Below are 21,156 nucleotides of genomic sequence, written 5' to 3' on the forward strand. Positions count from 1 at the left end.
ACTCCTGGGAGGCGGCTCGGCCAGGATGCTGGTCACTGCGGTGAAGTGTCGCTAGGACACTCACGCTGGGAGGAGGGAAGGCAGCCAAGACGCAGGCCGGGCCACAGGGACCCGCGGGGCAGGACACTCCTCGCTCACAAGGCGGCAAGGCGGAGACCCAGGGCTGGAGCAGAAGCCCCAGGCCGCGGGCAGGGGGCACGAGACCCGGCCGGTGTTAGACAAGCACAGCAGCTTCCTCCTCACACAGGACTGAGAAATAGAAAACCATTTTATTAACATGTTTTACACGTACAGTTTATTAGCTAGTCAACATCAACATGCAAAAATAAGCGCTAAATACAAACCTCTACGATTCGGTTTTCTGTAAACTACGACGGTTCATCTGTTCGGAAAAGTCATTGGTAGTTATTTCGACTCAGCTCTTCTGTGATGAATGATATTTGGACTAAACTCACGGAACCATCCGGCAAGGCCTCTGCAGAAACGCCGTCCAGTGGGTCTCCGCGTGAACACATTCTCAAAGCAGGAAGTAAGGCGGCGCAGGGTGCTGGGACGCCGGGGCTGCGCCCAGGCCAGGCGCAGGCGGCCGTGTGTGGGGTGGGCGGGTCCGCGGCCGTGGCACCGTGCGCGGCTTCTGGCCGCAGCCGCAGGCCGAGGTCACGGCACTGCGCCCAGGGCGAGTGGGCACGGGCACCAGGCGCCAGGCCGGGCCGCGGGACTGGGGAGGAACCAGCCCCTTGTCCCCCAGCCTTGTGATCAGCAAACGGAGAGCTCAAGACACAACTGATTCCTGTTTTGAAATGTTCTAGAAGGCTCCCTCAGAGCTCACATCACATCGGTCTTTAGAGAAGTTTCCTTGGAAAGGTGAAAGTACTGTTCAGCATCAAACAGTGACTTACGTTACAAAACCTCATCTCGCCAATCGAATCGCTGCTTTCAAGTACAAACCTACTAAACCACGTTTCCTCTCTTCACTGATCTTTGGTCGCAAGAAACAACGATGCCGCGGCAGGCTGGGGCTGGAGGGCGGACGGCCCAGGGCTGCCGCGGCGTGCCTGGCGACACGGCCTACATGATGTACACCTTCTCGGCCTGGGAGAAGTGGAAGACTTCTTTGGTTCTCGGGCAAACAACTTTATCATCTTGGCGGATGGAGAGCAGAGACTGGAAGACAAAAGCAGGAAAACATGAAGACCAGAGCAGGCAGTGTACGCCAGGACGCCACGAAGTCCGGCGGCAAACTCCGGGGAGTGTCCTGTTTCACCAAGTTACTTCCTGAAGATACACGTCAAGGGAGCGTGGGATCCCTCGACAGCAGTGCCCGCCTCCCCTTTAGCATTTTCAGGTAGCGGGCACGCCCAGCGCTTCACTGGGCAGCTCGCCTCGGCCCGTGGAGCCGCCCGCCGCCCCCACTCACGTTGTAGCCGTACACGTAGCCGTTGGGCAGCATCATGGGCGGGTTGTTCTCGTTCATCACGTCGCCTGAGATCTTGCAAACCAGGCGGGAGTTGGCGCAGTGGGCCATGGGCAGGGGCTGCGCCAGCTTGTTCAGGGACCGGCTGCACACGGGGCAGTCGGGGCTCCTGGAGCTGCCGTCCTCCTTGTAGCACTGCCTGTGTCGTGGGTTAAGGAAGGTCACGGGCGCCCGCGTGGGGCCGGGAGGCTGGACTTGCTCACCTGCCCGGTGCAGCGAGCTCCGCACCTGGGCAGAGCCTCTGGGCCAGGACAAGGGACAGAACAGGTCTCCTTGCCCGGGAGAGGGGGCAGGGCTGAGCTGCCGCCTGCGGGGACCCCTCCCGCCTCCCCCGGCTCTGACCCAGCCCCGTGGCCTCCAGGTCAGGGCAGGCCGGGGCTGGGTGCCTTCCTCCGGGGCCTGAGGCTTCCTGGGGGGCAGAGCGTGTCCTGGCACCGAATGGCTGCCAGGGAGGGGGGTGGGGGCCATCACCACCAGCAAGCGGCCAGGGCAGGCGCCCGGCAGGGAGTGGAGGCAGCAGGCAGCGCGCCCGCTCAGGACGGGGCAGGCCGGCTGAGAAGACCACGAGGGTCCAGGGCAGCCCACACTCTCGCGGGCCTGGGAACCAGACGGGAGCACCATTCTGGACAGCGGGCTCCGCAGCTGCCGGGACGACGCGGGCTGAAGCGCGGGGCTGAAGCGCGGCCGCAACGTGGCGCCTGGTCCGTGGTCAGAGCACGGGCTTCACCACGGGCCACAGCGCCTCCAGCAGCGCCGAGCCCGGGTTCTGTCTGGCACGGCGCCCGCCGCTCTGCCCGAGGCAGGAGCTGCCAGGTGCGAGCGCAGGGTGGCTGCGGCTCAGCGGGAACACACAGGCGCGGCGCAGGGCCCGTGGCCTGAAGGATACGGGGTCTTGATCGCCGAGAGCCCGGCCTGCAGCGTGAGGGTGAAGACGGAGCTGTTGCCCAGCTGGTGCAGCCGGTAGTTGTCGTACCGGAACTGCTGCGTCAGCATCCGCCAGCGGGCCGGGTCCAGGAGGTCCTGGAGGACATGGGTCGGGGGGGGGCTCAGGTGGAGACCCGGGGCCAGGAGCCTGGCCAACGCGAGGGACGCGCCGCGCAGGTGGAGGGGACCGCGCAGACGGCACTGATGCTGCAGATCAGCACCGGCGCCGCCCAGCCCCGCTCTCCTGGACACTCGCTCACTCCCGAGTCAACACCAACCCCCTGAACGAGCCGCTCCTGCGGCATCGCTACGAGAAAAGAACCGCAGAGTCTGCCGCCAGCATTAACGTTTACGGAGAGAGTTATTTCAGAGAAGTAATTTGGTGGGATGAGAAACAGCAATCCCCAGGCTAAAGAATCACAGAAAACAAACCTAAATTTGGTTAACATCTTTCCATTAAAAGGCCTTGGGTTTAGACTCAAAGCCAAGTGTGCGAGCCAGCGAGTGAAAGCCCAGACACGAGCCTGGGGGTCCGGGCAGCCCCAGGCCCTGACCCGAGTGGAGGCGGTCACGGGGGCACACGCGGCCCTCCCGTGGCACAGCCCAGAGAAAGGAGCGTCCCACGGAGTCCAGCGCTGCTCATAATTTTTCATCCACTTGAAATGCGCACAGGCTCTAACAGGCGTGCGGAGGGCGGGTGCAGGGCGGCAACAGCACCCGGGATCCCTCTACCCGCGTCCTGGGGTGTGCGCTCCCTGCTCCCCTCATGCCCGCAGCCTCCCACCGGGGCGCGCGCGCCCGCAGCTCCGTCACGGAGGGCAGCTCTGCTCCTCTCCTCAGCCTCCCACGCCTGCTCCAAGGACGCATACTGGCTCAACTCTCCCCGGAGGTACGATGACAACGCCGCAGCTCCCTGAGCCCAAAGTGCCCGTTCTGCGCCGGCGCCGCCATGCTCCTCGGTCCCTGTCCTTCGAGGCGCTCTTCCGGCCTGTCTGGTAACGTGTGGCTGTTGTGGCTGCGCCCACCGCCCCATGGCACTGGTGCTGGCAGGGGTGCAGCCGGCTGCTCTGCAGAGGGGCCGCCCGGGCTTGTGGCTCGGCGCCCCTGCGCTGACGGCGTCCCCAGGCCTCGAGGTCCTGGGCCCACTCCCTCGGGAGGAGACACGGAGGCACACGGACGCCCGCCCCACCGCGACTAGCCGCTGACCTCCGAGAGCAGGTGGCCCTGCTGCGCTTCTGACGTCTTCTCAGGAAGAAACCAACGTGTCGTGCCCGGCTGGGAGGTCCCGCCTGCCCCAGGCGCCCGCAGCCTCGCCCTGACGGCGTTTCACTGGCGCGCACTCCCAAACCCCAGCCCGTGTGCGCTCAGGGGCAGCGTCCTGGCTGCCTCTGGGGAGGCCTGCAGGGACACTCAGGCCCAAGCGAGCTGCTCAGCCCCGGAACAACTGGGGCGGGGAGGCAGGCCTGCTCTGCTCCTGACCTGGAGGCCCAGAACGACCCCAGCGAGAGCAGGACCCGGCGGCACGGCTCCTGGCTCACCGCAAGCGGAGAGGCTGAGGACACGAGCCAGGTGCTCTCCGGTCAGCATCCAGGAGGACCTGGCTGCAGCTCATGCTGGCCCAGGGTCACGTTCCTACCCGAGACCCCACACGAGAAACAAAGACGTCATCAAGCCACAAGGTCAAAGGGACGAGGGGGCTGCCCAGCGGTCAGGGACCAAGGTCCAACAATACGCCAAAAACCAGGGCGTCAGGCGGGGACGGGGAGGCCAAGGGGGCAAGGACCCTCTCCCACCCCAGCTGGGAGCCTTGGAGCAAAGACCCGATGTGCGCAGGACATGTGCCGGCCTGACTCCCGGCTGCAGGGACCCCCGAAGCGAGAGACGGCACAGGGGGTGAGAAGAGGGGGCCGCAGGGTTTCCATGCCCCAGGGCAGGCTCTTGCCCCTCTGCCTGCGGCCCCCAGCTGGGGCCACAGGCCTCAGCCTCCCGGCGCTGCTCCACCCCCGCTCGGCAGCACCCGGCCCCACCCTCGTCTGCCTGCAAGGCCGCACACCGTGGGGCTGGGGCTGCTTCCCTCGCCCTCTCCGCGCCAGCTTTCCCATCTGCCAACGGGGCGAACGGGCGCCCACTTAGCCCGCAGGCGCGTTACCTTGTACGGGGAGATGTGCGTGTCCGACGGGAAGGCCAGCATGCCCATGGCCTGGCGGACTTCGTCCAGCTGGCCGCCCTCCGCCTGGCTGAAGTGCTTCCTGGCGTGTCTGGAAAACAGCGCACATGGACCTGCAGCCCCGTCGGCCAGCTCGCCTGGCGCCAGCCCCGTGTCGGCCCGACAGGCCCCGGGCAGCCTTGGGAGTGGGGGACGGAGCCTGTGGGGCGCCCCGAGTCCCCAGAGCCTTGTTTTAACTTCCACCCTCTACACGCACCCCCCTCAAGGTCCCCCAGGCACAGCCTGGCCCGGGCGGCCCCGCACCCTGCACAGCAGCCAGGGCTTCCCGCGGCGGGCGCGCCCCTCTTGGCCTCCTAAACCGACACTCCCAGAGCGGACAGTGGACAGCGGACAGCGGACAGCGGCCCAACTCGCTGCCTGGGAGGGCGGGGCGGGGCGGGGTGGGGCGGGGCGGGGCGGGGCGTGAGGGTGGGAGAGCCCAGGGCCACGTCCCGCTTCCTCTGCTAGCGCAAACGGAACCCCAGCTAGCCAGCAAAAGGCAGGACGTACCAGGAAAAAGGCTCGACGCTTGATCTACGTGGAAGGGAGCCAGCCTCTGGGCTCACATCCAGACGCTCACACACGCTTGCACACGTGCATGCACATGCGCACATCCTTCCACACACTAGCACGTGCTCACGCATACTCACGTGCATTCCTCCACATGCTCGCACACTCATGCATGCACACACAGGCACGCCCATGTGCACATCCACACGCTTGCATGCGCTCACATGCGCACAGTGCGCCACACACACGCTCCTACACGCACACACAGGTCTCTCTGTGAGCGGATCTGCGCTCCAAGGGCCCCTGCACGCACCCCCTGCCTTTGCCCCCCCCAAGCCGTGTGCTCTCGAGGCCACTCACAGGGAACCCCCATCTTCTGAGGGGCACACGTGTCCCTGCAACACACCCCATTGGCTTCCACAGGCGCCCCCGCCCGTCCTCCTGCTACTGTACCAGCGCACACGCCCCCACGCGCACGGTCCGTGTGTCGGGAGGTGGAGGACGGGGCCGCCCCGCCCTGGGCTGGGAGGCTCGTCTCGTCCCTGCTCTGTTTGCGCAACGTCTGTGCGCCCCCCCAGCCGCACGGCTGGTTTGCTTTAGCCCACAACTGGCCACCCAAGAGGAGCTACCTTCCTCCTCCCTACACTGAGCAGCACTGCCACGTGCCCCGTTCCTGTGCTTTAACAGGCCGGGGCTTGCCTGACACCAGGAGGAAACTGGACCTGCACTTGCCGAGGTGACACCGAGGACCCGAGGACCCGAGGCCACATGCAGAAGTGCCCAGGATGCATGGAGAAGGCTCAGCAGAGCTCTGCACGTGCAGGTGAGACCGAGCACCCCCCAGGAGCGTGCACTGCGGCTTAGGGCAACGACAACAGCACCCCGTCTTCACTAAGAAACACCCGCAGCTAACCCGGAAGGCTAAAGGTCCAAGTGACCTTGGCGAGTTGGGGCAATGGACTCTAGACCTGATTTGCACAAGAGCTCTTCCAGGGTCCAGCATGGGAGCACGGCGCGAACAAGGACCCACCCAGTGGCGCCCAGCGCTTGCCAGAAACGGGGCACCGGCTCACAGCTGCTGTGCTGCTGAAATCCTGCTAATGTCTCAGCAACGCAGGGGGTCAAGGTGCCACAGGAGGCAGGACGGCGCAGCTCCACACCTGCACGCCCTCGGTCCGCTCTACTCAGCGCGAACGACAGCGTAGTGACAGGGTCAGCTCCGACACCAAGTACCGAAAAGGCCGCAGAGTCCCGCAGTGCCGGTGTAGGGCCGCTGCCCACAGGCCCGCCTTCAAGAGCAGCGCTCCCGCATGCCGCCCGCCGCCCGCCCTCACTGGCGTCCAGGCACCGGCCTCTGGGGCCGCCCGGGAACTGCAGGCTGCTACCTCGGGCTCCTTCCTGGACACGCCGGAGCAGGCCAGGCAGTTAACGTGCGCACCGCGGAGGGCTGGGGGTTCCAGCTGCAAGGGAAGACCTCAGCAGGCCTGTCCCAGAGGGCACCTGGCTCAGGCTCCCACGCACTGAGGAAACCAGGAAACCGCAGGCCCCTAGGGCGGCCCCTCCCAGGCAGAGCGACTGCCGCCGGGCAAGATGCTGGGAGGCGGAGGGTCCCCAGGGGGCTGCTGGGAGCTGCACCCAGGCCCTTTGGCAGAGACGGCGGCCCACAGCCCAGACCCTACACTGCACCCGGGTGGGTCCTTGGCCTGCCCCCCGCACCCCGCTGGCTCAGACCCCCCCAGCCCCGCCCCTCGGCCCCCCAGGCGTTCCATGGGTCCAGCCACAGAGCCGCTGCTGCGCACTGCAGGCCTGGGACCGCCGCCGTCACCACCACCTGGGCAGGCCCGGGGACTCCTGTGCTCGCCCTGAGGACCCGCTGGGAGTGGGGGGGGTGGCAGCAGTAGGTGGGGACGCCAGCAGGCTCGCCCCTGCCCCCCTGCACAGGCCCCTCAGGCCTGCGGTGTAGTGGGCAGGAGCCGCACTGGGCTGGGGCCGCGGCAACGACGAGCCACGAGCAAGGCACTGGGCGGCTGGGGACGCCGTCCTGCTCCCAGAGACGCGTGTTGGGATGGAAGGGCCGCTGGCACCCGGCATCCCGCCGAGGAACCCCTTGTGGGCAGGCCCAAGGGGGCCGGGACCCTCACCGCGCCCGCCCTGCTCCTGGGGGCGCCCACAGTCGGAGCCTGCAGGACAGAGCAGCAGAAAGCGCCGCCCCGACCAGCCTGCGCCCCAGAGGCAGCGGGGAGGGTGCAGGAGGAGCCCCGGGCGTGGGCAGGGGCGGCTCTCCGCTGCGCCTCACTGGCCTGCACTCACTGGCCTGCCGCTCGGACATGGGCTTGGAGCGCCCAGCGTCGAGCCGCCTGGGTCGGCAGAGCCCACGCCCCGAGCCTGGCGACACCCGCGTGCATGGGGGGCAGGAAACCACACGCGGCCGGAACCTGCCCTGCACAGAAAGCCTCCGACACGCCAACGCCACCAGCGCCGCTGCAGCGCCTGGGGCCGAAGCCCCTGCCAGGCGCCCCTCAGCCCGGCCCGTGGGCACGGCCTTGCAGCTCGGCGCTGCCCTGCTCTCCCAGGAGAAAAGGCCGGGAGCCGGCTGCCGAGGTGTCGGTCCAGGGCGCAGCGAGCTGGCCGCGTTGGAGCAAGGCCCACGCAGTCGGCTGCCCCGCAGGCCAGCTGAGCCCGCTCCGGGGACCGCCCACCCCAAGCTCCAGACAGGCAACCCCGGTTCCTCCCCAGAGGGGACAGCGCAGACAGGGTCGCGCCAGGCCCACCTACCTCACGGCATCCAGTCTCTTATTCTGCCGGACGAGCTCGATGAACTCCTGGATCCTTAGGCTGAACTCCAGGCAGCTCTGCGCAAAGACAAGGCAGGGCCTCCTGAGTGCGTTGCCCAGCGCTGGCGCCAGCCTGCCCGCGAGGCCGCGGCACCTGTGGACCAGCTGGGCGCTGGGGCACTGACGGGTGTACTGGGGCACAGCAGCAAGGGAAGCCGCCTTCCTGCCACCAGCTACCCCGCGGCCAGCGGGCTGGGCCGCTCCTGCGCCAACCCCGAGCATGCACGCGGCACACCCATGAAACGGCCACCAAGAGGCCTCGCGGGCTGTGGGCAGGTGAGAGGCGCCCGCGCAGGGAGCCAGCGCCAGGTCACAACAGAGGCCCAGTCCTACGCGGAGTGGGTGACTGGACCGAGAAGGGTCATAGGTGCCTCCGCTAGGGCTGCTGGAGCACGCTCTGCCACCGCGTCCCAGGAGCATGTGCCGCCCGCCAGGGCCCGAGCCGCACTGTGGCCGGCAGGCGCCCCGTACGTCCGAGGTGCTGCCGTGCGTGGACGGAGACAGGCCGCAGTGGGGAGGGGGCAGGTGGGCGCCCAGGCCTGCTGAGCAGGGGCTGAGGCAGGGGCTGAGGCAGGGGCTTAGGCAGGGCCTCGCCCAGGCCCTGGGGTGGCTGCAGCCTGGAGCAGGGCAGCGGGGGCGGGGCCACAGGGTGGCTCAGGCTGCAGCCGGATGGAGGCGGTGGGGGAGCTGGCCAGAGGCCAGACCCCTTGGAAGGCAGAGGCAGGGCCTCCGCCAGGCCCCCAGGAGGGGCGGGCTGCTCTGCTGCTCCAGGTCTAAGGGCCAGGCTTGCAACTCTAATGGGAAGCCGGTGGGGGGCCGCTGGGAGACTCGATTTCCATGCAATCTCAGCGTGACTCGGAAAGCCGGCTCTCTTGTGCAGAAGGAAGCAGACGTGGCTGAGCGGCTGAGCACCTGCCTCCCACATATGGTCCTGGGTTCAATCCCCGGAAACTCCTTAAATAAAGTCATTAGAACTCCTAGAGCGGCAGGGCACGGACGCGCAGGCACCCAAGGTGAGGCACTGTTATTCTGCACGGGTGTCGGCTGAAACTGCGACCCTGTCGCGGGGAGCCCCGCGGTGCCCGGAACCCAAGGCCCTGCCGGCCGTGTCCTCAGCTTCGCACGTGCTGCTCCTGGGGAAGTCCAGCCCCGGAGGCCCCCCCACCTGCCAGCCCGCCCACGGACACCCACAGGCAGCCAGCAGCGGCTCCGGCAGTGACGTGAGGAGCTGGTGGAACAGGGCCAGGGCGGGCAGGGCCTTGCCCTCCAGGACGCGACCACAGGCAGCGGTGCTCGCCAGCCCTGCCGCGGGGCTCCTTGGGGCTCCTTGTCGTCCAGCGCTGAGCAGAGGAACCCGCCTGTGCCCGAGCGCCGGGCAGTGTGAGGGGTGCTGCACAGCAGGCCGGGCATGTGCCCAGAGGCTGCTCCGCTCTGCTCCTCCAGCTGAGAGCTCCGTGCCCACCCAACTCAAGAGGGCATGCTTCTCACCATCTCCACCCACGCGCCCGCGCCACCACCCGAAGCCCGCAGGGCCCCGGCGAGCCTGGCACCCGATGGGAGTGAGGGCGAAGGCCCGCCACCGCGCGGCGCGCACCTTCATCTTGCGGAGCCGCGACTTGTTGTCGTGGCACCAGGCCAGGCAGGTGGCCGTCTCGCGCCGCTCCAGGGACTCCTCCACCTCCTTGGCCGTCAGGAACATCTCGATGTTCACCAGGTCCTGGGGGAGGCGGGTCGTGGTCAGGGCGGCCCCCGGCCCCTGATGCCCTGCCCCCGCCAGGCCCACTCCCACCCCACGAGGACCCTCGGGCGGGGCAGGCCCCTTCCTGGCTGCGTGCGAGGCAGGGGCGTCGGGGGCTGAGCCCGTGTGAGCGCTGCACACACAGCAGGCGCATGGGGCACCCGGGGGCTCCCTGGGGGCAGTGCACACCCCAGGTTAGCTCCCGCCTGCCCCATGGCCTGTGGCTGTGACGCGATTCACCAGCAGAAGCAGATGTGGGTGAGCAGGACACGCAGCCTGCAGCAGCCCTTCCACACCAGGGCTGTGGGACGACGCCCCCGCCCCCGCTGCAGCCCCCGCGCCAGCCCCGGCCAGGCAGGCCCAGGCCCGTGTTCCACTCCAGCCAATGCTGCTCTGGGCTCCGTGGCCCCACGCAAGGAAGCACTTCTGAGAGAAACTATCGTCCCGCAGCAGCCGGGAAGCCTGCTGCCCTGCTGGCCTTTCAGGAGTGCGCACGGAACTCAGTCAGCGCGCTGCCCAAGGGCCTCCAGGCCGGAGAAGCAAGCGGCGAGTGCCTGCCCTGGGAGAGGCTGCCACCAAGACGCCAGGGGGAAGCGCACAGCCCTGCGAGGAGCAGGGGTGAGGAGCCCAGAGCAGGGCACATGCGGGGCGCGGGGCACCTGCCTGGAGGGGGGCCTGGAGGGTGAGGAGGTCAGGAGGGGGGGCCTGGAGGGTGGGGGGCCACCTGGGGGCAGGGCCTGGAGGGTGGGGGAGCCTGGAGGGGAGCCCTGGGGGGCAGGGGGGGCCACCTGGGGGCAGGGCCTGGAGGGTGGGGGAGCCTGGAGGGGGGCCACCTGGAGGCGGGGCCTGGCCTGGAAGGTGGGGCCCTGGAGGGCGGGGCCTGGCCTGAAAGGTGGGGGCCTGGAGGGCGGGGCCTGGCCTGGAGGCGGGGCCTGGAGGGCGGGGCCTGGCCTCGAAGGTGGGGGCCCTGGAGGGGGGCCTGGCCTGGAGGGTGGGGCCTGGTCTGGAGGCGGGGCCTGGCCTGGAGGGCGTGGCCTGGCCTGGAGGCGGGGCCTGAGGGCGGGGTGGCGCCCACAGCTCGAGAGCCCAGGTGGCCAGCCCTGCCCCTGGGGTCGGGCTTCGCGGCTGGCACGCCGGCTGGCGGGGCACACCCATGGCGGACACTGTGCCTGCTCATGTCCCGGACGCGCGCCGGCCCGCGCTCCCCTACCTCGATGCCGCTCTGCCGCGCCAGCTTCACGGCGGTGCTGTAGTAGCCGCAGCGCAGCAAGTGTTCCACCATCATGCGGTCCATGCGCTTCCGCTTCCACAGGCTGGCCGCCGCCGGCTGGTCGCTGCTGTGCTCCTTGAGGTGCTCGATCCTGCGCTTGCACAGCTTGGCACTCTCGTCCTCGGCCTGGATGGACTCCACCGCCTGGACAGACAGCCACACCTGATGTCGGGCGCCCCTGACCCCAAGGCTCACACCACGAGCAGAACGGACAGCGTAACAGAAACAGAAGGGCGAGGAGCGGGTGTGGCTCAAGCAGCTGGGCGCCCGCCTGCCACACGGGAGGCCCCAGGTTCAGGTTCCCTGTGCCTCCTAAAGGTGGGGAGCAAGACAGTGGGCTGGCGGGGCGAGATGATGCCACGAGGACACAGAGAGACACAAAACAGGAGCGGAGGTGGCTCAAGCAACTGGGCGCCTCCCACATGGGAGGTCCTGGGTTTGGTCGCCGGTGTACCCTAAAAAGATGAGAGCAGACACAGAGAACACACGACAGACAGAGAGCAAACAGCGAGTGCAGACCATGACGGGGGGTGGGGGTAAAAATAAATACAATAAATCTTTAAAAAAACAAAGACAGGCATGCAGAATGGACTTGCTGACTTGGTGCACCAGCTACCACCTCGCCCCCACCGCCCAGCCATCTCTGCGCTGCACAGGGGAGCCCCGTCTTCCCCAGGCCTGCTGAGGCCCAGCAATCTGCCCTTGGAGGCCCCCTGTACAGTCAGCCAAGGGCTGCTGATGCAAAGTGCCAGAAGCCTGCTGGCTTTTCTAAAGGGTGTTTATCTGGGGTGGGAGCTTACAGATGCCAGGCCATAAAGCATAGGTTACTGCCCTCACCAAAGTCTATTTCCACGTGTTGGAGCAAGACGGCTGCCGACGGCTGCGAGGGCTCAGGCTTCCTGGGTTCCTCTCTTCCCAGGGCTTGCCTCTTTCCTCACAACCAAGCTCCTCTGTGAGCTTACTTTTCGGGGCTCCAGCTCAAGACTCCAGCATCAAAACTCCAACAACAAAACTCCAACTCTCTTCCTTCGCCGTGTCTTTTACCTGTGAGTCCCCCCCGTCAAGGGGCCCTGCTGACGTGGTCCATCAAAGCCCTGGTCATTTAATCGCGCCCAGGCACAGAGCAGTTTACAGTCTAGCCCGCTACCTATTTTTGGAATTTGTAACTGCACCACAAGCGCCCCCCGCCTGGCGAAGGCTCACAGGCACTGGCTGACTCCGCACAGCCGGCTGCGAGGCAAGGCTCCCGGGCTGGGCACAGACACGCTGAGGACGTGCAAGTCCAATGGTGGCACTGCACTGGCCTCTCCTCAGCGTCACCAAACCCCACCTTGAGCTGTATCTGCAGACGGGCCACGGCAGGCTGACAACAATGCCACGTGGGGGCCACCCCCCACCAAGCTTAGGCAGCCGTGAGGCCACCAGGCTCTGGAGGACACGGCTGGGGCGCACGGGTCAGGACTGTGTTGGGGGGGGGGCACGTGCAAGGCGCTGAAGCCCTCTGGGAGCCCTTGACACCCGCCGCCCCAGTGGCAGGCAGCCTCGGGGACGGCAGCCCTTCCACCTGCACGACCGGACCCCCGCTGCAGGTGCACACGCGCTGCTCGAAGAGCTGGCGAGGAGCATCTGAGGAAACCGAAGGCGGGGCGCAACGGCCTGCTTCCCTGGCCCTCACCCAGCGGTCCCACGGGACACCTGCTCCCGCCCAGGCAGAGCCCGACCAGGGAGACTGCGTCCAGGAGCACCAGGTGTGAGCAGCGGGAACAGAGCCCGAGCCCAGTGGTGGCAGCGCGGTCCAGGAGACGCCCTGCCGTCCCCCCACCTCTCGCGCACCCGCTTGCTCTTCAGCCCTTCTCTTCCCAGGGAAGCGCTGACAACGGGCAACCCCCGGGCCCTCCTGGGCTCAGAGGAGGCTCCCTGCGAGCCCTCCAGCTCTGTGCTTTTCCCATTGCACGGGCCCCTTGCAATTCCAAATGAACGTGAGGATCAGCTTTTCCATTTCTGCAAACAAGGCTTCTGGGGTGTTGACAGGGAGTCACTGAAAGTGAAGGTCGCTTTAGGCAGAATGACGTAGTGAAGTGTGTCTTCTAATCCACAAAGACGGGATGCTTCTCCACTCGGTTGGTCTTAATTCCTTGTAGCAATGTTTTGTAGTTTTCAATGTGCATGTCCTTTATGTCCTGGATTAAACTTATTCTTTTAGATGCTGTGGTAAATGGAATTTTATTTCCTTTTCAGACTGTTCGTCACTGGTGTATAGAAACAATTGATTTGTGAGCGTTTACCTTGTATCCTGCCACTTGACTGGTTCTAGTAGCGCTCTTGTGGCTCCCTTGGGATTTTCTATATACAGGACTGTGGTACCTGCAAATCAAGAGAGTCTAACTTTCTCTGATTGTTCTGCCTAAACTTCTCGTACAATGTCAAATAATAGTGGTGACAGTGGGCATGTCCTGCTCCTGTTTTTAGGGAGAAAGCGCTTAGTTTTTCCCCACTTGAGTATGATGTTAGCTGTGTTTTTCACACATGCTCTTTATCATTTTGAGGAAGTTCCCTTCTAGTCTGTTTCCTGAGTGTTATCACGAAAAGATGCTGGATTTTGTCAAATGTCTTTTCTTCATCAACTAAGATGATCAAGTATTTTTATTTTCCCCTTCAAACTATCAATGTGATGTATTACACTGACTGACGTTCTCATATTGAACCAGCCTTGCATTCCTGGGACAAATCCTTTAAATTTACTGGATTTGGTTCGCTAGTGTTTTGCTGAGTACTTCTGCATCTGTGTCCAGAAGGATGTTGGTACCACCTTTATCTGGCCTTGGGATCAGGGTGAGGCTGGCCTCACAGGATGAGTCAGGAAGTGTTCCTTCCTCTTCTCTTTGCTGGTGGAGCCATTCTTTTTTAACATAGGCATTCAGAGCTATCAATGTTCCTCTGAGCATAGTTTGCAGCATCCCAGATGATTTTCATTCTCCTCCACGCCTACTTTTTAAGCCTTAACAGCACTGGTAGAACCTCTAAAACAACCTGTCCATAAATGGCAAGAGGCAACTCTGCCATTCTCAACTTTCAGACAGAAGAGGTGAAAAAGATACAACTATGTCCAACATGGAATCTTCCAACAGAAAAAAGACCTCAGGTGGGGAAACTGAGGAAATCCAAGGAAAGCCTGTAAGCTTAGCTATAGGGAATGTAATTTCTTGTTCTGAGAAACATACCATGGTTATGTAAGATGTTAACATTATGGAGCTGGAAACGAGGTCCAGGGGAACCTTTTAGTATCTCTGCAATTTTTCTGCAAACCTAAAATTATTCCAAAATAAAACTAAGGGGGAAAAATGCATTGATTGTTCCCTTGCTTTCTGTTCTCTTTATGAATTGGTATAAGACTGAAATTATTTTGTCCTGATTTTTGTAGAGCTTACTGCTGAAGTCACCTGGACTTAGTTTTCTTTGGGAAGTGTTTTGATGACTGACTCACTTTATTTAATGGTTTAGAACTGTTCAGGCTTTCTATTTCTTCTGGAAATTAAATTTTCGTGGGCATTTAACAATTTCATCTCAATTTTCAAGTACATGGTATAATTTTGTTCACCAGGCCCTCTTATTTTCTCTAGGTGCGGCCAACCCACTTCTGGGCCCCGGCATCGGCAGCCCTCTGGCAGAATCAAGCACTAGGTGTCTGTGGGGGCTCCCTTTCATTCCTAATAATGATCCACTGTGCTCCTGCTTATTTCCTTGATTAAATCTGCAAGAATTTTGTCGATTTTTTCAAGTACCAAGTTAGTCTCCACAGTCCCTCTCAATTTTAGATTTGTTTTCTATCTTACACATTCTTGCTTTTATGTGCATTATACATGATTCCAATCCCCTGAGATATTTGAGATTTATGGCTTAGCTCATGGTCTACTTTTATTAATACTGCATATGTGCTTGAAAAAAATGGATCCTGTAGTTGTTGAATAGAGTACTCTGTTTGTGTCCATCAGGGACATTTGTGTTTATTAAACAATCTGTACCTGAGACAGCTAATTTCACGTATCAACCTGGCCAGGTTAGCATGTCCAGTAGTTTAGTTTGGTCAAGCAAGCGCTGGCCTGACCGTTACTGAGGGCATTTCACAGATGGATTTAAACCACTCTTAGCTGACTGCATCTACAATCAACAAATGAGAACGCCCTCAGCAATGAAGGGAGGCTCTTCACCCAGTCGGCTGGAGCCCTTGAAGCGAGAACCCAGGATTCCAGCAGCCAGAAAGAGTCACTTCCATTTCTACTTCAGCCAGCCCGCTTCCAAGGAATTCAGTGTCACCTTCACCAGTTTGCAACTTCCAGCTTCTCCTGGGGAGTCCTACTTCACCTGCACTGAGTTTCCAACTTGTGGCCCGCCTGACGGAATCCAGACTTGCCAACCCCCACAGTGGCATGAGCCAATTCCTAGAATAAACCTTAATATTTACATATGTATCCCGTCAATTCTGTTTCTCTGGAGAACTGTAATACAATGCTTTATGGAGTTTCCTGCTTGTTGTATTAATTAATGAGTAGCATGTTGAAATACTACTTCATGTATCTTCTTTTCAGCTGCTTTATTTTGCTTTATATATTCTAAGGCTGTGTTACCAGATGCATGTAATTTTAAATCTGCCATAGCTCCCTGGTTAATTAAACTTTTTATCATTATAAAGTGATCTTTATCTCTCAATATGTTTTGTGCCCTAAAATCTATTTTGCTCAAAATTAATATAACCAGATGGGTGTGCCCTATTTCTGCACTACCCAACTCAGTACCCACTAGTCACATGTGGCTGTAGAGCACTTGAAGTGTGTGTGGCCAGTGCAAGTGAGGAACAACTTTTAAGTTTATTAAATGCTAATTTTAGCAGTTACACAAGGCTAGTAGCTAAGTACTGGCTAGCACAGGTCTACAAATCTGGTTGGCACTTATTTTCTTCCAGCAAAGTCCACTATTTTCTGGCTTCCAACGGTTGTGAAGACATTGGCTGTAGGGTGATTTGTTGTTCAGTGGGAAGAGGTCTTGTCCCCTCCAGATGCTTTTAAGATTTCTCTCTTTTTGCTTTGTTTTCTTCAGTTTCACTGTGTGAAAATCCTATGTGCATTTTTTTTGTTTACCGTGTTTGAGGTTCTTTAGATTCCTAAATATCTACACTGGTGATTTTCACCAGTCTAAAAGCAAGTTAGGATGCCCTCATGTACTGTTTCTGCCCCCGCTCTTTCTGGAACTCTGATTAAACATACCAGAGATTTTTGTTCTAGTCTGTCTTACACTCTTACGTATTTTCACCTTTTTATGTCTTTCTCCTGCATTCTAGATAACTTCTTCAGCCTCTCTTTCAATTCACTAATTCTCTCTTCAGCTTTGTCTAACCATTAAACATAAACCATTAGTCATAAGCAAACATTCAGTTTTTCATTTCAGTTACTATATTTTTCACTTCTTGAATTTTTATTTGGTCCAGCTCTGCAAATCACTCTTTGTATTTGCTTTTCAAATTATTAAACGCAGTCATATATGGAACCTGATAATCCCCATACCTGAAGTCTGCGGGTCTCTTTCAGTTGTTTCTGCTGGTCCCCACACAAGGTGTTTTATGTCCCTGGTTATCTTTGACTGTGCTGGTTACTGTATTTGAAGACTTAATTTTAGGAATACTGTGATGCTCAGATTGAAGGCATCCTCCTCACAGGAGGATCCACGTTTGCTCTCCTTGGTGCCTCCAGCCAGGACTACTGCTATTTTTGAAAAGGAAGGCTAGATTTCCCTGGGCAGCCCAGGTGTTGTGAACTTGAACTGCAGTTCTTTGTGAGCATAAGTGCACTTGGGGTGCCCCCTTGCTCTGAGGAAAGACCTTGTGGCAGTTTGAGATTATTTATGAATTCCAAAATGACATATTGATTATGTTTGTGAACTGGTCTGTTCTGGGTGTGATATCCTTTGATTGTATTAGATTCAACTGAGACACCTTTGATTAAATTATGTTAAGATTAGGGTTTGATTCGACGATTAGGGTGTCTCAGTTTGAGTCCCTGCCCCCTTTGTGGGCTAAATAAATGGCCATTCACTCAAGGAAAACACAGAAGTAGAAACACAGAGCAGATATGCAAGAAAAGAGGAAGGGAGCTCCATAGACACAGCAGAGGCCCCAGGAAGAGAGATGAGCCACTCGCCTGACCTTGTGAAAAGACCAGAGCAGCTGAGCCCCAGGAAGAGAAAGGAGCACTCCAGCCTGCAGCTGAGATCAGAGGGAGCTGGGACCACGGAGTCTTAAGAGGGAAGAGGGAGGCTGAACCCTTGCAGACGTTGCCAACCATCTTACTTCAACACTGGCCACAGAGTTTGGTAAAGAAGTAACCTTGAACTGGACTTCTCAGAGCCTGGTAACTGTAAGCTTTTACTGCACATAAATCCCCTTTATAACAGCCCACAGATTCCTGGTACTCTGCATCACACCCCGCTGGCTGACCAGTACAGACCTCCTCCTAGGTCTCCACTCTCCACTGGCCCTGGGTCTTTTGTTCCTTACAGGAGCTCACCGCTGTGGTCTGGCCTGGACAAAAGCAGCTTTCTTGCCTCTTCACTCCTCTGACCCCCCCTCCCCCCTTCAATTCTGGACAGATGACTCCTTTGATCATGAACACTTTGGTGCTTTCAGTAAGATACTTTTGAATACCTTATCCAGTTTTGTTGGCTGTTTTCAGCGGGAAGATGAGCCAAGTACCCTAATCTACCATTCCCAGAAACAAGAAATCCCACATGCTGTTTAGATGCAAAATTCAAGAGATGAATAAGCCAACCTGCTACCCATCCTGGCCTCACCAGCGGCTGGGACTGGGGTACTCCTGGAGCAAGACCGGGAGTCCCACACGGTGGAAACTGGTGGGAGGCTGGCTGGCTCAGCCCTGAGAGCCTGGAAGGGAGAGTCCCTTCTTCCCTCCTGCTAAATTCGCTTTCTTTTGACAAGATAAAGTCCTTCTAAACAGTACAAGTTGTTCTTGTTTCTTTCATTGCAGGGGTGAGCCAAATGATCTCAGAGACATCTAGGTTCATGGAGGGTTAGTTTCTGAGGCCCGTGGATGCCATTAGCAAGAGGCTGCTGAGCGGTGCTGAGTGGCCCCAGATGCACAGCAGGTGTCAGGCACAGGGTCAGACACACTTCTCTTTCCTGGCCAGCTTTTTTTTTTTGCAGGAGGTACCAGGGACTGACTGAAGGACCTTGCACATGGGAAGCAGGCGCTCAACCACTGAGCACATCTACTCCTCAACCACTGAGCACATCTGCTCTCCAACGAGAGTTGGTTTTTTCATTTGTTTTGTTTTTAGGAGGTACTGGGGATCCAATGCAGGACCTCATATACGGGAAGCAGGTGCTCAACCACTTGAGCTACACTCGCCGTTCCTTGGCCAGCTGTGACAAAATCATAGTAGACCACACAGCTCTAGCTAGCTCTGGCAAAAGTACCCCAGAAGGCTGGGAGGCCATGGTGGGAGGTCCTGCGGGGCAGAGGGCTGCCACGAGCTTTCTGACAACAGGAGAGCGTGCTCCCTCGTCTTTCTCTGCTTGCATTTCTCGACAGCAAGGTACGCTGACGTTGCCTGCCCTGGAGAGCTGCGAGGAGGCAGCGTTGCTGCCTGGCTGGTGGGACGGGCACCCGGGAGCACGCTTCTCAGAAGCTGGGCCACTGGGTGTCTGTTTGCTCTGAAGAGCAAATGGAAGGAGGTCGTGACCTTAAAAAAATAGTCTGGAACACCGAGCTCAATCTGCCTTGGGGTAAATCCAGCTCAAGTCCGCAAAATTCCTACTGAGTTTATTTTTAAAGAAATATTCAAATTGGTGACACCAAAAAATAAAAAATAAAAGTACTAGATTAAAAAAGAAAAAAAGTATTGTTAGAAAAAAAAAATATTTTAAAGACATTAATATGTTTGAGTTTGAAACTTAAAAACTCACTGAATCTTAAGAAGTCAGTGAATCTTGATTCTTAAGCCTAACTTAATATCTGAAATATCCCTAACTGAACTGGGGCGCTCTTGTTCGAAACCACACCACACGACTGCCGAGCACGTGACACGGAAAGGCCGTGGCTCTCACGACAAGAGTCTGCGGCCAGGTGTCAGCCGCGGGCAGCCTCTCCTGCCACGGGCCCGCCCAGCTCCCGAGAACGTGCCTGCGCCCCTGGCCAGGCTGGCCGCCTGCTGCCCGAGGCCGGGGCAGGCTGGGCCCCAGGCCGCCCACACGCACTCACCTTCCTCTTGAGCACACTGAGCTTCTCCACCACGCCGTCCAGCAGGCTGACCACGGAGTCTACGGCGGGGCAGCCACTCAAGGTCTTCTCCAGCTCCGCCACCGCCACGGTGACATGGCTGGTCTCGCGGTCGATGTTTTTCTGGGCTGCCCGAAAGCGCTTATTCAGGGTCTCATAGGGCACCTAGGGAGGGGGAGGGACCGCTGAGCCTGCCACACCCACACACAGCGCCCCGTCTACACTCAGGATGTGCCGAGGCTCCAGTGTGGCACTTTCTGTGGCAAAAACATTCGACTTCAGTTATCTCAGAACCACATACCCCCTGGACGGGGCTGGACTGAACGCAGTGAGCTCACCCAGGGCAAGGAGACCAGAGCAGGAGAGGACACGCCTCTCTCCACCTACAGGCCACGGGCAATGCCAATGTTCTTTCTAAAAGAATCCCAGTGCTCACCCAGAAGGTCAGAGCAATGGATGTCGCACAGCGGGTCTGGAAGCAGAGCCGCCGCTCGGGGCCAGGTGGTGCTGGCAGAAGGGGGAGCACGAGGCGTCAGGGGCTGGGGAGAAAGGAGAGCACGACCCAGAGGGGCCCGCATCTGGGACTGCCCGGCGAGAACCGCGCAGGCCCAGGGCAGCCTGCGGGACGCCCCCCTTGCCCAGCACCGCCTGTCCTGGGAGCTTCTTTCTTCTCAGGAGTCAGTACTGCTTGTAAAAAAAAAAAAAAAGAAGGGGGCAAGCTCTTCTTTCCACATCCACTGGGTGAGCTGCAGATGGCACTGGGTGCCCGGCACCTGGCGGGCTCTTAACACAACCACGCGACGAGTGAACAAGAGGAGGCCACGTGGACAGTCCTCAGCCTCCACACTCCACCCCGGCAGAGGCCCCACACGAGAGCCCGTCGTGGCACGACCTGAAGCTCCAAGTACGCCAGAGCCCTTACGCTAAGACAGGGCAGACTTTGCAGCAAAGAACAAACACAGGGCACCTGCGGCCCCCAGACACGGAGCCCTGCCACGGGAGAAAGGCTGCTCTGCGCGCCCCGCGCTGCGTTCAGCATCCCGCTGGACCGGGCCCCCCGGCCACCCCAGGTTGTGCTGAGGGGTCATCAGGCAGGCCAGGCGGTCCTCTGGGCCAAACAGGGCCCAGGGCCTCTGGTGGCCGTGCCCACGGTGACACAGGGCTGCACGGTGCAGCCGGGAGGCAGGCGAGCGTCCCCTGTACCAACTAACAGCTCTTCTGTGCAAGCCCGGAGTGACTGCAAGACACAATATGCACAGAGACCAAAACCCAACAAGGACGCGCAGACCCAGCGTGGGCGGGACCCCTGACAGAGACCTGACCCCGCAGGCCGCCTGGTGGGGGGCCTGGGCGGGGAGGGCAGGTGCCTCCTTGGGTCTGACTCAGAGTCTGAGTGGAGCAGGTGTGGCCCAGCAGCTGAGCACCTGCTTCCCAGGTACAAGGTCCCAGGTTCAATCCCCGGCACCTCCTTAAAAAGAAGTCTAAGTGCAGCACGAATTCTACTTTTGAAAGAGGATGTGCTTGGCTCCAGGCTGGAACAACGCCGGGCACCCCGGAGCGCCCCGTGCCCAGCAGGCAGGCCAAGGGAGCCTCGGGGTGCGAGAGAGGCCCCGGAAGGGAGCAGGAAGCCGGGGTCAGCAGCGCGCGCTCCAGTCCAGCGGGGCCGGCCCCACCGTGCCTCCAGAGCCCTCACGCGGGGTGAAGCCCACACCAGAGCCTTGCAGACCACCCGTGGGGAGGCCAGGCCTCTCGTTCCAACCTGACCTGGGCTGACACTCTAAGCTACGTGAGCTACCAAGAAATGACGAGACACAAATCCCAAGATATGAGGCACAAGCCCCCAACTCTCACCAGGCCCAGGTATTACAGGTACACTTCAGTAAACAGTCGAGACAAACGCAGCATAGAAAAGAAG

At 60.2% G+C, this 21,156-nt stretch overlaps 1 protein-coding gene across 2 annotated transcripts in view; it reads right to left on the minus strand.

The window, feature by feature from the left end:
• Positions 1–250: 250 nt before the first annotated feature.
• Positions 251–21,156, minus strand: part of MAEA (macrophage erythroblast attacher, E3 ubiquitin ligase) — a 37,980-nt gene continuing 17,074 nt past the window's right edge. For both annotated transcript variants that reach the window (XM_004480402.4, XM_071217631.1), the window contains exons 2-9: positions 19,224–19,406; positions 10,897–11,100; positions 9,543–9,665; positions 7,890–7,966; positions 4,548–4,656; positions 2,361–2,494; positions 1,418–1,613; positions 251–1,164 (exon numbers count right to left, since the gene is read on the minus strand). In XM_004480402.4, coding sequence (XP_004480459.1) covers positions 1,069–1,164; positions 1,418–1,613; positions 2,361–2,494; positions 4,548–4,656; positions 7,890–7,966; positions 9,543–9,665; positions 10,897–11,100; positions 19,224–19,406 — 1,122 coding nt within the window. In that variant the 3' untranslated portion in view covers positions 251–1,068. The remainder of the gene's footprint in view (positions 1,165–1,417; positions 1,614–2,360; positions 2,495–4,547; positions 4,657–7,889; positions 7,967–9,542; positions 9,666–10,896; positions 11,101–19,223; positions 19,407–21,156) is intronic.

Source organism: Dasypus novemcinctus, chromosome 1 (genome assembly GCF_030445035.2).
Source record: "Dasypus novemcinctus isolate mDasNov1 chromosome 1, mDasNov1.1.hap2, whole genome shotgun sequence".
In the NCBI taxonomy this organism is placed as follows: Eukaryota; Metazoa; Chordata; class Mammalia; order Cingulata; family Dasypodidae; genus Dasypus; species Dasypus novemcinctus.